Below are 16,469 nucleotides of genomic sequence, written 5' to 3' on the forward strand. Positions count from 1 at the left end.
GGATTGAAGACAACACAGAATTATCTCTCCTGTTACAATAGAAATACGATAGCCTTTTCACTGGCCAATAGTAAATGTACTGATCTAGAGAGAAATTATATGAAGTGGATCAAATTCTCATCACCAACTCTTCTGGATGGCTACAATGTTGCCTTTTAGTGGAGAGTTTCATCCTAGCCCAGGATCCTTAAAAAAAGAGCCTTAGGCAAATATTATGTAACAACACTAAGTGAGGGAAAGGGATGAAATCCAAAGAACCAAATATACCAGGCAAATGAAAAGAGAAACGAGTCAGGGAAAGAAGAACAGAAAGTAAAAAACTTTCACAAGAAAACAATTTTTTACACATTCACATGAGCGAGCATCTCTGAGGAGCCTTTATACAAACACTGCACCTCTAACAGTCCAATTTTTCTACAACAGGACCTTTACAACCCTGCATTTCAAAAGTGTTACTTGAACTGTTAGGTAACTTCAGGAAACCACAGCTTCTGAGGGATCTGGACAAACTGGGCCAGGGGTCTGCTGTGCTTCCTCCGAGGTGGACATGATGGAGGCCATTCCAAAGTCTGGGGGTTGTACAGATTCCAATAACCCAGTTTTATAACTGTGGGTACAGAATAAGCACTGTGGGGGTTGCTCTGGCTAGAAAGCGGAGCAAGATCCCAGTGAGACAGATCAGGCTCACAGATCAGGGAGAGCACATAACCTAGGGCCAGTATGCAGCTCAGACATTAAAGATGCTTAAACTTTTATGTAAAAAGTTCCCCTTGGCCCTGGCCAGTTGGCTCAGTGGTAGAGCATCGGCCTGTCGTACAGGAGTGTCCCGGGTTTGATTCCCAGCCAGGGCACACAGTAGAAGTGCCCAGCTGCTTCTCCACCCCTCCCTCTCTCCTTCCTCTCTGTCTCCCTCTTCCCCTCCCGCAGCCAAGGCTCCATTGGAGCAAAGTTGGCCCAGGTGATGGGGATGGCTCTGTGGCCTCTGCCTCAGGCGCTAGAATGGCTCTGGTTGCAACAGAGCGACGACCCAGATGGGCAGAGCATCACCCCCTGGTGGGCATGCCAGCTGGATCCTGGTCAGGCACATGCGGGAGTCTGTCTGCCTCCACGTTTCCAACTTCAGAAAAATAAAAAATAAAAATAAAAAATTCTCCAAATTTTCTGAGATTAACTTCAATCTCCCATAAACAAAAATCTAAATTTGATAAGAGGATATATAAACTTTAACTGAAAAAGTCAGAAAATAAAAGCAGTTAATTTCAAAATAAGCAGAAGAGAGAAAACAATAAAGAAAAAAGGTGAGAAAAATACTATAAAAATGGACAAATAAAAAAAATTAATGAATCAAAAAGCTGATTCATCATTTGGGAGCTGATTCTACCTCAAAAAAGTTTAGGCCCAGATTATTTCTCTGGTAAATCTGATCAAACCTTTAAGGAATAGAAATACAAATTCTACCAAAAAATAAATAAATAAACTTCAAAAAACAGATATTCAAAAATATCTTAAATGAATATATAGACCAGTATTTCCCCAACACCTTAAATAGAAATAGGTCCTAAAAAAAGAAAAAGAAAAACAAACCAATACCCCTCAAAAATATAAACATAAAAATTCTTAAGAAAACATTATTCAGACAAATCTGGCAATAGATTTTTTTAATGACAATATATGTTGACCAAGAGTGATTTATAAAAAAGTTTGTTTTGTTTAATACTAAAAAACCCAGTTGATGCAATTACCATAGTAAGTGACTAAAAAACTACAGCATCATCTCAATAGATGAAGAACAACTGTATAACTTCCAACTACCACTTGTAATAAAATTAAATAATCTAAAATAGAAGGTAACTTTCTCAACATGATAAAAAATACCTTAAAGAAAAGAAAAGCTGATAGCAGACATCACGAATAATAATAGAAAACTAAATAGTTTTCTTTCTAAGATTGGGAAAAAGGCAAGGATGCCTACTATCCTGATGGGTCTTCAACAAAATTGTGCCAGAAATTCTAGCCAGTCCAAAAAAGCAAGAGAAAAACTGATGAAATGAAATAGTACAACTTTCTACCTTCTCATAAAACAGAATTGTTTATGTAGAAAAGAAAAATCCTAAGAAACCTATAGTATTTTTAACTATCAGAAATAAGTAAATTAACAAAATAACATTGATTTACAAAAAAAAACAAATTTATTTCTATAAATTAACAAATATTTTGAAAAATGTTAAATGCTATTTATAATAGCTTCAAGAATAATAAATTTAACAAAAAAATTTTAACAGAGACAGAGAGTCAGAGAGAGGGACAGATAGGAATAGACAGACAGGAGGAAAAGAGATGAGAAATATCAATTCTTCATTGCGGCACCTTAGCTGGTCATTGATTGCTTTCTGATATGTGCAGGGATGGGGGTGCAATAGCAGAGCAAGTGACCCCTTGCTCAAGCCAGCAATCTTGGGCTTCATGCCAGCAACCTTTGTGCTCAAGCCAGCAACATTGGAGTCATGTCTATTATCCCACACTCAAGACAGCGACCCCATGCTCAAGCTGGATTAACCCATGCTCAAGCTGTTGACCTCGGGGTTTTGAACTTGGGTCCTCTGCATCCCAGTCTGACACTGTATCCACTGCACCACTGCCTGGTCAGATCAAAATTTTTCTAAGATCAATATACTGAAGTGTACCACATTGCTGACAAAAATTAAACACCCAACTAAATTGAATGATAAACCATGTTCATGAATTCTAACACTCATTATTATTAAGATGTCAATTCTCCCAAATTAATTTACATATTTAATAAAATTCCAATCAGGCATTTTTGAAGAAATTTTGAGAAAACAAAAGAATCCAGAATAGTCAATATACTTTTTCTTTTTTACAAATCATCACATTATATTTTTTTAAATCATTGTTAATTGACTGAATGTAGTAGGAATTATTTCTTTTAAGTACCGAAAGGAAGCTTCACCACTTTCTTCTTTTTAATTAAATTTATTAGAATGACAGTAAATAAAGTTATATAGGTTTCAGGTAAACAATTCCATAATACACCTTCTGTATTTTGCATTGTGTACCCACCACCCAAAGTCAAATATCCTTCTGTCATCACACCCTCCACTGGATATCTATATGGAATAACAGTGAACCCCCACCCTTTTCTCACTCACACAAAAATTAAGTTTAAACATGCATCATCTAAGCATATAATTTAAAACTATAAAACTTCTAGAGGCAAATACACACAGAAATCACTGTGATTTTGATATAGGCAAAGATTTCTTTGATAGGACAATAAAAGAAAAAACTGATACATTAAGTTTCATCAAAGAATTAAAAATTCTTTTTGAAAGACACCATTAAGAAAATGAAAAGGTACCACAAAGATTGGAAGATAATATTTGTAATACATATATCTAACAAAGCATGTGTATCCAAATTATATAAAAATCTCCTACAACTCTACAGTAAGAAGACAGAAAACCAATTTAAAAAAAGGGAACAAAATATTGAATACTTCACAAAGATACACAAATAGTAATAAACACAGGAAAGATACTCAATGTCGTTTGTTTTCAGGGAACAAAAATTAAAAACTACAATGAGATACCACTACATACCCACTATTATGGCTAAAATTAAAAAGACTGACAATAAGAAGCTTTGGCAATGACATGATAAAATGGAACTCTCATATGTTGCTTCTGGAAAAGTAAAGTGATACAGCCACATTGAAACACATTCTAGAAGTCTCGTATACAAGTAACATGCACTTACCATAGGACTCCGCAACCACACTTTTGGGTATTTATAAAAAGCAGTGGAAACATATATCTACACAGTTACTTGAATATCAATATTCAGAACAGGTTTATTCAAAATAGTCAAAAATTGGAAACACATCAAATGTCCATAAGTGCACAAACACATTGTGGTACTCCTGTACAATGGAGTAGTACTCAGTAACAAATAGAATGAACAGCTGACACAAGAAAAACATAAATTAATTTAAAAAAAAAAAACATGCTGAGAAAAAGGAGGCCACACACAAGAAATTCCTGAGGTATAAAATTCTAGAATAAGCAAAACTAACTTATAGTGACAGAAGGAGTATCACTTGTGGCTTGAGTCCAGATATGGGCAGGGGGAGAGAAAGAACATTGGAGCTGATAAAAATGGTCTATAATTATCTTAATTGATGGTGTTTCAGATGTGTATTCATTTATTAAAAAGCCACTGACCTCATGATTTAAATGGATGCATTTTATTTCATGCAAGGTATAACACAATAAAGTTAATTTTTTAAGTGAACGTCAAGAAAGGGTGAAGAATTGTTCTAGTTAAAGGAAGCTAAGGGACATCAGGACTAAATACTTCGCATGTTCCTGAATATGGAGGAACAACACCTGTATATAACATTGAGACAGTTGACAAAATTTAAATGTGGACTGTAGATGAAAGCATAGTGCTATGCCAATGCTAAATGTCCTGATCTTGATCATTGTGCTATGATTATAAAAAGACTAAGTTGTTGTTCCTATAAAATATTTACATAATGTTCCCAATTTACTATCAAATGAATTGGCAAGGGAAGAGAGAGAGAGAGGAATAAAGTGCAGAGAGTAAAATATAAATAATAACTATGGATAAAGCTTATATGAGAGTTCCTTATACTATTGTTTCACCTACTCAGTAGGTTTGGCATGACAGCAAAATACAGTGGTCCGTAAAGTCATGGTGTACTTTTGACCGGTCACAGGAAAGCAACACAAGATGATAGAAATGTGAAATCTGCACCAAATAAAAGGAAAACTCTCCCAGTTTCATACGTATTCAGTGCAGGTTGATGTGGGCTCACGCACACATTTTTTAGGGCTCCTTAGGTAGCTATCCCGTATAGCCTCTACAGACTCATCACTGACTGATGGCCTACCAGAACGGGGTTTCTCCACCAAACTGCCAGTTTCCTTCAACTGCTTATCTCACCGAGTAATGTTATTCCTATGCGGTGGTGCTTCGTTATAAACGCACCAACATTCACATTGCACTTTGGTCAGGGATTCGAATTTAGCGAGCCACAGAACACACCGAGCTTTCCTCTGTACCGTCCACATCTTGACTGGCATGGCCATGGGCTGCTCCGCTGTATACACGGTTTTAGTCATCATCTGCACATGTGCACATGCTGCCACATCATCCTGCAGAAACTGGGAGGGTTTTCCTTTTATTTGGTGCAGATTTCACATTTCTGTCCTCTTCTGTTGCTTTCCTGTGACCAGTCAAAAGTGCACCATGACTTTACGGACACACTGTATATGTTTAACGATGAGAGGTAAGCATCTAGATTGGGAAAAAATAATTATTTACTTAGTTCTTAATTGTGTTCTCTCTCAAAGCCAGAGGCTATTAAAATGATTTACCCTAAAAATAAGGAAAAGACCCAGGTATTTATAAGTTTTCTCACTGGTTCTGTGGTAGTTTTGGGATAGTACAGAGAAAAAGAAAGAGAATAATTCCACAGGTATATTAAAGAGAGGGGATTAACAGTTCTCCAAAGGCAAAATCTCCCCCTCTTCTCTGAGAAGGAGGGTGACGTCTGATCTCTGTTTCACCAGCTCACCTCTGTTTCTAAGGGGAGAAAGTTCTGCAGTCAAAACATTACTTTGTTAAGTAATTCCATAGTGTTATGGGAAACACACTAAAAATGACAAAATTCCACTTTATACTTTCCTCCTAGTACATTTTAAAAGTAGAGGGAATGTGTTCTCACAAATACAATTGTAGATTTTAGAGCAATCAATAATTTTTATTCTCATTGAGGTTAAAAATGCACAGTCTTGTCTCCTAGAGGTCATACTCATTATTTTAGGATTATTGTAAAACGGAAAACGTGTAGTCAACTGTTTAATTCTGAAGCTTATAATAACATACATCATAATTTTTAAGTCAGTTGCCTACAGATCAGAAATATTCAAATATTAATGATAACTTTGTTACTAAAAGATTGTCTTTGGCTCATAACCCATCACATATAATCTCACTCTGCCTCTTAATTAGATCCACAATCTTCCATTTTGTACCACACTGGAAATTTTTAATCAGAAGGCAATATTACCTTGCAATATTGCTATAGTACTATGATAAAGTAAGCATGTTATCTTATGCTAATTTTCTCAATAACAGTGAGATCAAAAAGAGAAGAATTGATTTTCTAGGATACAGAAAACAAAGTTTCATGTGTATATATACTCTATAGAAAAAAAGCAGAATTAGAATATAGTCAGAAATGAGGTTTTTAAGTCAATCATTTTATTTATTTTGTTTCTTTTCCCAAATCCCACAGCTAATCATTAGCAAAAACATGACAATCCACTGAAAAATATCTAAAAGTAGTGCTTCTATTTCAGTAAAGTAGTAGACTGGGTGTCAGAAATCTTTCTATTAGCCTGACCAGGTGGTTGCACAGTGGATAGAACGTCGAACTGGGATGCGGAGGACCCAGGTTCGAGACCCTGAGGCCGCCAGCTTGAACACGGGCTCATCTGGTTTGAGCAAAAGCTCACCAGCTTGGACCCAAGATCGCTGGCTCGAGCAAGAGGTTACTCAGTCTGCTGAAGGCCTGCCATAAAGGCACATATGAGAAAGCAATCAACGAACAACTAAGTTGTCACAATGAAACACTGATGATTGATGCTTCTCATCTCCCTCTGTCCCTGTCTATCCCTCTCTCTGACTCTCTCTCTCTGTAAAAAATTTTTAAAAAGAAATCTTTTTATTAAAAACAATAAAAAATGTTGAATACAAAAAAATTTAAACCTTCTTGACTAAACTTGTGAACAGGCAGGCAGGAAGCACATTCACATTCAGGCTGAGGGTTAAAGGTGGGAACCCAGAAGGGAAAGTAGAGAACTGCAGCCAGCTGTCCCGAAACTGGCACAGGGGACTGAATAAGGGATCTTACCCACCATCCTAAATAGAAGACAAGCTACAGAGCCCTGGGATGCCAAAGGGATATGGCTTCAGTATAAACACCCTACAACTGTCTGGAACCCTAGATTTAAGCAGAAAGCAAAAGAATAATCCTCCCTAAGAATCCAAAATCATAAATCATCCCTCATATGATTTGCATTTGCTGTATTATTGAAGAATATTCAAATCTACTAAAGGAAAAAAAAGGAAACAAAGTAAATGAAACTGAACCGCTTGTGAGGCATAGGCAGAGCACAGAAGATATGCTAGATTGGATAAGTAACCAGGAGACATGTAAAGGCAGAGATTTCATAAGTAGAGCTCATGTGTGCTGAACATAGGAAAGGAAGACAGAACTAAGTAAACATTAAATTTCATACTCAAAATATACATGATGCACATAGAAACGCAACATTCATGAGGTTGTCACTTCGCCATCTACTGGTGACACTTATTCAGGCCCTTTGCCTGAGAAACACAGATAAAATCCGGAGGTGCTATTGAGGTTAATAGGAAACTTGCAGCTGTGGCCGGCTACCAGGCTCCTGCATCTCCCCTGTACAGAAGAGGTGAGTGCTGGCCTCAAGAGCCTTCTTCCCGTTACTCAAACCTCAAGCCTGGGTCTAGAAACCACACCATCATTGCAAAGGGTAGTTCAGCAGGAAGTCAGGCTATGTGAAGATTCAACCTAGAATTCAAGTGATCCTTTCAACTACTTGCAGCTTATCTTTAGTGTGAGAACCTATCCCAATCCACCCATGTGTGATAAGCTATTCCATTTCTTTCCCTTTGCAGAGTGTGATGTGTTTTAAACTGAGTTAGTTAACCATGCAATTTGCGCACCTTACAATGACCCATGATCCTTGCTGCTCTGTGACCTCTGAGCGTTTGCCTGGTGTGTATTCGCAGGCTATGATTATGCCAAGGCAATTTCCTGTGTGACATCTTGTGTAGGTTTGCAGCCCAGAACTACACAATTTTCAGGGCCCAAATTTAGAATTAATAGTTGCCCATACTCATAGCTCCCCAAAGCATCCAACAAAAGCAAATATTTTCTTGAGAAAGTCACCTTCTTCTCAGTTCTCAAATAATTTCCACAGCAGCTCAGAAAGAAAAAAGAAATCACTAAACACTATGAAGAAAATGACATCATGAACAAAAACCAGCAGAAACAATAGATTAGACCCACAAAATTTCAAATAATAGTACTATCATATTCCAAGTACAAAATAAGTATGTTTATTAAGAAAATAAAATAATAAAAGATAGCTTGAAAAAATGAGTAACTAGCAAGATTTGAAAACATAAAACAAAATTCCTACAAATAAATATATAAGTTAAGATTTCTAAAAAATTATTGAATAGTTTACTTGCAGATTATATCAATGTAAATCCAAGAGTTTACAAAATGCTACACTTCTAAATAGGACTTTAGTGAAAGTGTATGTGTGTGTGTGTGTGTGTGTGTACTCACATATATTTATATTTATAAATAATATATAGACATATATATGTAAACTAATAAAATAAAAAAGGAGTTTCAAATAAATTTTTAGGATACTCAAAATACTCATTTATGCTTATGGGAGGGATCATTGTGGCTAAATCAGGATGATTCAATCATTTCATATTACCATATGATTTTGTTTAATTTTGTGTACTCCATAACACACATTCTCCTGAGCTGTGTTTAGCATCATAATTTTATTATTAATGAATGTATGATATTTCTCTTCCTTTTTAACTAAGTTCCTGAAACACTTTCTTTCTAATCCTTCTACTTATTCTTTTAAAAAATTTTTTTTTTACTTTATTAATTTTTAGAGAGGAGAGAGAATGAGGGGGGGGGGGGAGCAGGAAGCATCAACTCCCATATGTGCCTTGACCAGGTAAGCCCAGGGCCCTGAACCGGCAACCTCAGCATTCCAGGTTGACGCTTTATCCACTGTGCCACCACAGGTCAGGCCTCCTTCTACTTATTCTTACCAATAACCTATTATACTTGAAAATGAGTTAAACTTGTTTGAAATGACAGAAGATACTTTTTAGATACAAGACATCCAACTCCACCCCAATGCTTAGAATGTAAATGCATCCCAGAGACTTACATTCCAAATGTACCACTGTCAGTCCATTCCCACTTACTTTCCCCTTCATTATATGACGATCCAATCCAGTAGTTATTTTGATAAGTCTGGGATTGAAGGAAGGCCTATAAAGGAATCAGAACATATCATGTGTAAATTTCTGTCTGTTAGCTGTGTAAAGAGGACAGGAAAAGCGGCCAGCTGATTCGGTGGCCAGTCCTCTGCTGCCCTCCATGTCATCCTGCACACCTCCCTCCCACAGAGCCCTTCTACTCTCAATCCCTGTATTTTTTCCAACAGTATTTTCTGTTAATAGGTTATTTATGTAAAAAATGGCCACCAATAAATTACTTAAAACATGGTAAAATCTAAATATCTAACAGTGAAAGAGTTGTTAAATAATTTATGATTCTTCACGAACCTAGTCAAAAGCATGCTCTGCAAAAGTATGTAAGAATAGAGAAAAATAACTATTATGTATTTTTAAGTGAAAGAAAGAATCTTAAAAACAAATTATTAAATTAATGAGCCTACGTGAGAAGGTGTGCTTTAGAGCCTTCAGCTTCATAAGAGAAAGCCTTGCTATAGTTCAGTAGATGGGAGGGAAAAGGGAAAGGGGCAGAATTCAGGAATATTTACTAGTCCAAAAATGTAATATATCAATATGACATATTACATAATGTATGGTTAAATGACTATGTTTTAAAATATAGATTTAAATTTAACTCTATTTTACTGCATCAAACATAGAAAATATTTCATGATGACAACATAAATTCTTCTGTATTATGATCTACAACATCTATTACATTTGTATATAAAGTTTGTGTTGATTTACCTTTTACTTTTTTATTTATTTTTTGTGAGAGAGACAGAGACAGAGAGACAGATGGGAAGGGAGAAAGATGAGAAGCATCAACTCATAATTGCGACACTTTAGTTGTTCATTGCTTCTTATATGTGCCTTGACGGCTGGGGTGGGGGGAGCTCCAGCAGAGTCAGTGGCCTTGGGTTCAAGCCAGCAACCTTGGGCTCAAGCCAATGCTTATGATCCCATGCTCAAGCTGATGAGCCCGTGCTCAAGCTGGCAACTTTGGGGTTTTGAACCTGAGTCCTCAGCATCTCATGTCAATGTTCTATCCACTGCACCACCACCTAGTCAGGAATTTTTGTGTTGTTTTTCTAAATGACAAATAAATATTTCAAGGCCGTCCTTTGCAAACTTTTCTATATTAAAAATACATCGTGAGTATATGAATCCATTTTATTAGTAATAAATTTAAAAGATAATTATGATATTGTGTCACTATACTTTATTATTTTACAATTCTGTTTTGAAAGATATACATCTTGATATAATATTAGAATATTGATCAAATAAATGTTACTTGCAGATGCAATGAAAACCACCAGGAGGCTAATTTGTAAGAGTGATTACTCTTTTATGTTTGTCATTATTATTTCCATTTTGCAGATGGGGAAACTGAGGCCAAGAGAGGTTAAGTAATTTACCAAAGGTCACCCAACTAGAAAGTGTCAGAGCTGGAATTGACTGCCAGCAGTCTGGCCTCTGGATTCCTTTAGTAACTACTAAGCCATGTTACTCCACGATTGCAGTTACCACCTTACTGGGAGAAATAACTCCTGGCTCCATCCTGTATTTACCAAAGATTAAGTACTTCATCAAAGGAAAGGCATGTTTCTCTGAGTGGTTTTCTTGCAAACTCTGTAGTAAGAAAGATGATTGTAAAGACCTAAACTGAATCCTCAAAGAGATTTCCGTTTTGCACATAATAAGAATCATGATAGAAAATAATGTATTGAGTGCTTATTCAATGACAAGATCATGTTGCTGTTAGCAGGCAGTCTCCTGGGAGACTCTTAACTATATGATTTTTTACTCACTCAACAGACACAAAATAAAGAATAGCTGAAACTCCCTTTTCTGGACCCCTCACACCATCCTCAATATCTTGGGTCTGAGGGTCTGAGACAGAATTCAAGAGAATAAAAGTGAATATAATTGTCTAAGATACCAGTTTATCATCTTCAAAAGAGATAATCCATAACTTTGGCAAGTCTGTTTACACCCCATCCACTTTTTATTTTCACTGGTAAAAAATAACACTTTATTCTACAACAGGACCAGTGTTCTTCATAGAGTTTGCCTATAAGTTAAAATATTAAACTTCTTGTTATCTGGTATTCTGTTAAGTACACCAATATATTCATCAGCCTCCCATAACTAAATAAAATCTTAATAGCTATCAATGTTGATAGTATGAGGTTCTTCAAGATTCAGAATGCCAAGAGCTATCTGCATTCTCATGCTCAATGCAGCATTATTCACAATACCCAAGATATGGAAACAACCCAAATGTTCATCCACAGATGAATGGACTAAAAAATGTGGTCTATGCATACTTGAAGTATGGTTCAGCCTTAAAAAGAAGGAAGTCTTGCCATATGCAACAACATGAATGTACCTTGAGGAAATTACACTAAATGAAATAAGCCAGACACAGGACCGCTACTATATGCAGCATGATTCCAGTTACATGAGGTATTTAAAATAGTCAAACTCAGAGAACCAAAAAGTAGTATAGTGGTTATCAGGGGCAAGTAGGAGGGAAAAATAGGTACTTACCCAATTGGTGTAAAGTTTCAGTTATGAAAGACGAGTCTCAGAGATCTGCAAAACAACATAGTGCCTATAGTTAACAATATTGCATTGTGTACTTAAAAATTTGGTGAGAGGATAGATTGCCTATTAAGTGTCCTCACCACAAAAAAAAAAATGGCACATGAGGAAACTTTTGGAGGTATTATCCAATTGTGCATGGCTTCATGAGTGTATGTATATGTCAAAACTCATCGAATTGTATACATTAAGTATGTACAGTTTTTTGTATAATATTGGTACCTCAATAAACTGTTTAAAGAATAATAAAATTTAAAAATTTTTTGAAATGCCTTCTAAATAAAAGAAACATTATTTGGATTTATTTTAATTTTTTCTCATATATTTTACAATATACCAAATCTTTGAAATATTATTAAAACTTTAATAATAGAGATGATAATTTCTCCTAATTACCATGACTAAATGAGATTAAATGTGCAAAAGCTTTCTGTAAACCCTAAAGCTTAAATAAATATTTATTAATTATTGATAAGCAGGTCAATTCACTCCATTGTTATGCATGATAACAAAATTTATTATATAAAATTTAATATTTTTACCTGTTGCAATTTTTTACAGGCATCACAATACAGAGTTGCACAAAAATCAACATTATCACAAATCTTGCAGGTGTATTAGAGGGAGTTCATATTGATCACAGATGAAATATCTGAACTCAAAGCAGAATGCAAAGACACACACACACTCACACACTTAGTTATCTTTACAACAGCATCCAAATAAAAGGCCTCATGCTCACTGCAGCCTAAGTCTATTATTATTAATAGCATCTATATTTAAACTCAGCAACAAAGTAGAGGTGACTAATTTGTCCACAGGTCCAAAATCACCTGAATTTTCAGGGAAGCTAACATACTATTTCACCGTTTGAGACTACTGAATTTTGGGAAATGTAGGGGTCTATTAATCTAAAAATGGTTCCTGGGGTCTCAGTCCCATATTCAAGCATTCAATCCCAAATGCTTTTATTATTTCTAAGAAGCATAAATTAAATTTTCCAGTAGATCTACATAACTAGCATATCTTGGAGGGCTGCTATTGTCTTAGAAGCTTCTGTAGAAGAAGAAATGAAAAATCATGCCATCTCTCACTGAAAATTTTCTTCATATCTGGATTTTGCAGACTTTAGAGATCTTTTTTCTGTGACATTTGTTCTTGTCTATTAAGAGTGAGACCAGTTTCTTTTTCCATTGACAGGTTTTATTTTTGAGAATGTCAAATTTTAAAGTCTCATTTGTCAAAAATTGTATTGTTAAGTTGCCATTTTGCAAAATGTAGTACTTTTGTCTGAACTTTTGTAGGATTTCATCCTGTTGATGTTTTTCTTGAGTATACTGAAAAACTGAAGTGAATAGAATAGATATACAAAACTGTACTCATAACACATAAAAGTTGAAATTAAAGAGAAAAAAATCTTACTTTGACAATCAACCCATTTCATTACTTTAATTAACAATTTGACATTTAGAAAGTTATACCTCAGTAAATCAACCACAGAAATGAAAACACCAAATTTCTCACTGTTAGCATCCTAACTGTAGAATAAGTAAAATAAGAGACCTGAAAAAAATTATGATGGTAACACGTTACCATTCAACCTACTTTCTTTTTGATAGTTAGAATATTATTTAAAAATAGGTAACAAAGAAAAAACCAGTCAGTCAACATTTAGCAACACATCTTCTGAGTGTGAAAATCTGCACTAAGAAACATGAAGAAATAACACCATTATTTTTAGAGTAAATAGAATATCCACAGGAGAAAGGTGGAAGGCCCAAATATGTCATTTCATCTGAGTGTAATATATTAGTGATTTTTTCTAGAAATATCAAGGAATTCAAATAAAAGATAAAGTTGATGAATTCAAGATTCTAACATCCATGCATTGATTGATTCTTATTACTAAATCATTTATTCATTGTATTCTTAGAAAAATAAGAGAAAGTCAGAATTTCTGTTAAACATTTTTTTCTCAAAGAATGTCTAAGATTCACAATGATCTAAACTCACAACATAGTTTAGATCTTTTTTTTTTTTCATTTTTCTGAAGCTGGAAACAGGGAGACAGACAGACTCCCGCATGCGCCCGACCGGGATCCCCCAGCACGCCCACCAGGGGTGACGCTCTGCCCACCAGGGGGCAATGCTCTGCCCATCCTGGGCGTCGCCATGTTGCTACCAGAGCCACTCTAGCGCCTGAGGCAGAAGCCACAGAGCCATGCCCAGTGCCCGGGCCAAGTGCTCCAATGGAGCCTTGGCTGCAGGAGGGGAAGAGAGAGACAGAGAGGAAAGCACAGCGGAGGGGTGGAGAAGCAAATGGGCGCTTCTCCTATGTGTCCTGGCCGGGAATTGAACCCGGGTCTTCCGCACGCTAGGCCGACGCTCTACCGCTGAGCCAACCGGCCAGGGCCTCACAACATAGTTTAATGTTACCATTTATTCCAAAAAACAAGACAGCTCATTACAGCTGCAGAGAGTCGAGAGTCGTTAGAATAGGTAACTGAAATGAAAATAACACTGTGATATGTCTGGAGAAAAAAATCAACAACAAAAAGCCATCTGAAATATCACTTTATTATAGCCAGGGAAAAATTGATGGACCATTGTTGACACTTGCAAAATGAGTGATTAGAACTATTACGCAAACATAAAGGATATATTTCAATTGCTTACCCATTGTTCCCAACACTACGATTGTCATCAACAAAAGTGAACAGAGAATCCCAAGAGTCATTGCAATGAGACGTCAAGGTACTGAAAACTCTTTAAATAAAGAAGAAAAAATAATCATCAGGCACTACTAACCTTCACTGGGACATTATTTGAAACAAAGGCAGAAAGGTTCTCTAAATCTTTTACAAAATTTTATACATATAGATTTAAATTTGTAATCTAGTACTTACTGTTTTAAAGTTTCTGATTTCTGACTGACACACACCCACTGTAGAAATCCTACGATAAGAACAGTCCTATAGGATTTCAAAACTACATGCCTTCTAAAGGCACAGATGACAATACACACAACACACATTTGTGAGAATCCACATCGCCATGTGTACTCCTTGCTGTGATGGCGACTAATCATGAAGAGGAGAGAGAAATCAGTCCCCAGTCTTGGGAAGTTGGGAGCCAGTAGTGGACATTCTGAAGCTGCAAATGTGATTGGGGTCTGTCTATCTTTAAAAATATTTCTAGAAATCAACTTTCCTTTCTTTCCAATTCATTCTATTGTTCACTAAAAAATGCTATACTTATCCTCCTACATTTGTGTCCTCAGTATCTGAAAACTGTATCTCTTCTCATCACTATATTAAAAAGGAAAAATCATTTTCAATTTAAAGTCTGTAACAATATCTGAAAGGAGAGAGAGAACAGGAAAATTAGAACTCCCCTTTAGATTTGGAAATTTTTTTGCAGCTTCATTGCCATCAAGGTTTGGTAAATCTAAGACACCTAAAATAACCTTTATCTGAATAAAATCATATTTTTCATCTCTTAAACAGTTTCTAAGACTTATTTCTCTAGGAAATGCAAGTTTTTTTGAGATTCTAGTCTGTTCTTCACTTTTAAAGGCCTCAAAATTCCAACTAAATTTGAGTGGAAAATTATATAAAGTTCTCAAATTTAAAGAATTCATTAATTTTTCCATTCTCACAAATGTAAAAGTAAAAAATAAAAAAAGACTTGTTCTATTACTACATCCCTTATCATTTTGCATTACCATTCGAGAACCTAAAAACATTTTTTTTCAAATTTCGAGAGTTTGACAATTCGTGAAAGACAGATGAATCCAGATGCTTAGTGTGTATACCTTTGTCATCACTTTTCCCAGGCCTCTGAGTGCCACCAGGCCTTAATCCATTTTGTGACTCTGAAGGAAATTGAGGAAATCTCAGGGTTGAATAAATTACCTACTGATCACCCATCTCTATAGTACAAAGAGGAAAATGTTTTGCATTAAAACCTTGCATCAAAATAATTTTTGTCTGAAGAAAATCTAAAATCTCAGTTTGTAGGAGCATCAGAAATGAGAGAGAAGTGTGAATGCTTCTGCCTGTGATATGAATGTGTTCATTAATCACTTTGCATGCCTAAAGCACAGAGATTGAGACTGATTTACGTAAGAAATTAATATAAGATTACACCCATGATTATTAGAAAATATGAAAAATTTTTAAAATACTTATCAGTAGATTGAATAGGCTAGGTCCTATTCACATAGCCAATCTAGCTGAAAATGTTCAATATACACATACAAATATTAAGCAAAATTACTACCAACCCAAATGACTGAAACACCTCTAAAACAATTGTTCAACAAACAAAAATTCTACATTTTTGAAATTCTGAAAAAATAGAAACATCTTGACTCATAAAAATAATATTCACATTTGACTCAACATATAAATATTAAAAAATTCATACATTCTTTTCAATTGTAACATGACTCAACCAGAGAGTTTCCAAGTGTGTCCCACAAGCCATCTGCAAAGAATTATCCCAGAGCTAACACTGAAGATTGGGTAACATTCCAGATTCCAGTGCCCCATGCGAGATGTACTGAATAAAAATCTCAGGTTGGAGCCCAAACACGTGCATCTTTAATTCCAAAAGACTGCATGCATATTAAAATTTTAAAAATAATCTTCTTGTGTATGATGTTGCCAGAGAGGTCTATGTTAAAATGAAATGTTAAAAATCAGTCACTA

The 16,469-nt window shown here is 35.5% G+C and overlaps 1 protein-coding gene across 1 annotated transcript; it reads right to left on the minus strand.

Annotated features, from left to right (window-relative positions):
- Positions 1-464: 464 nt before the first annotated feature.
- LOC136319300 (killer cell lectin-like receptor 2) lies at positions 465-15,686 on the minus strand. The gene is given in 10 exon segments (XM_066252614.1): positions 465-709; positions 5,741-5,876; positions 9,080-9,181; positions 9,397-9,406; positions 11,093-11,177; positions 11,180-11,215; positions 12,750-12,774; positions 12,885-13,102; positions 14,434-14,523; positions 15,572-15,686. Coding segments are annotated over 10 exon segments (1,062 nt in total).
- Between the last annotated feature and the right edge of the window lie 783 nt (positions 15,687-16,469).

Source organism: Saccopteryx bilineata, chromosome 1, assembly GCF_036850765.1.
Source record: "Saccopteryx bilineata isolate mSacBil1 chromosome 1, mSacBil1_pri_phased_curated, whole genome shotgun sequence".
Taxonomy (NCBI): domain Eukaryota; kingdom Metazoa; phylum Chordata; class Mammalia; order Chiroptera; family Emballonuridae; genus Saccopteryx; species Saccopteryx bilineata.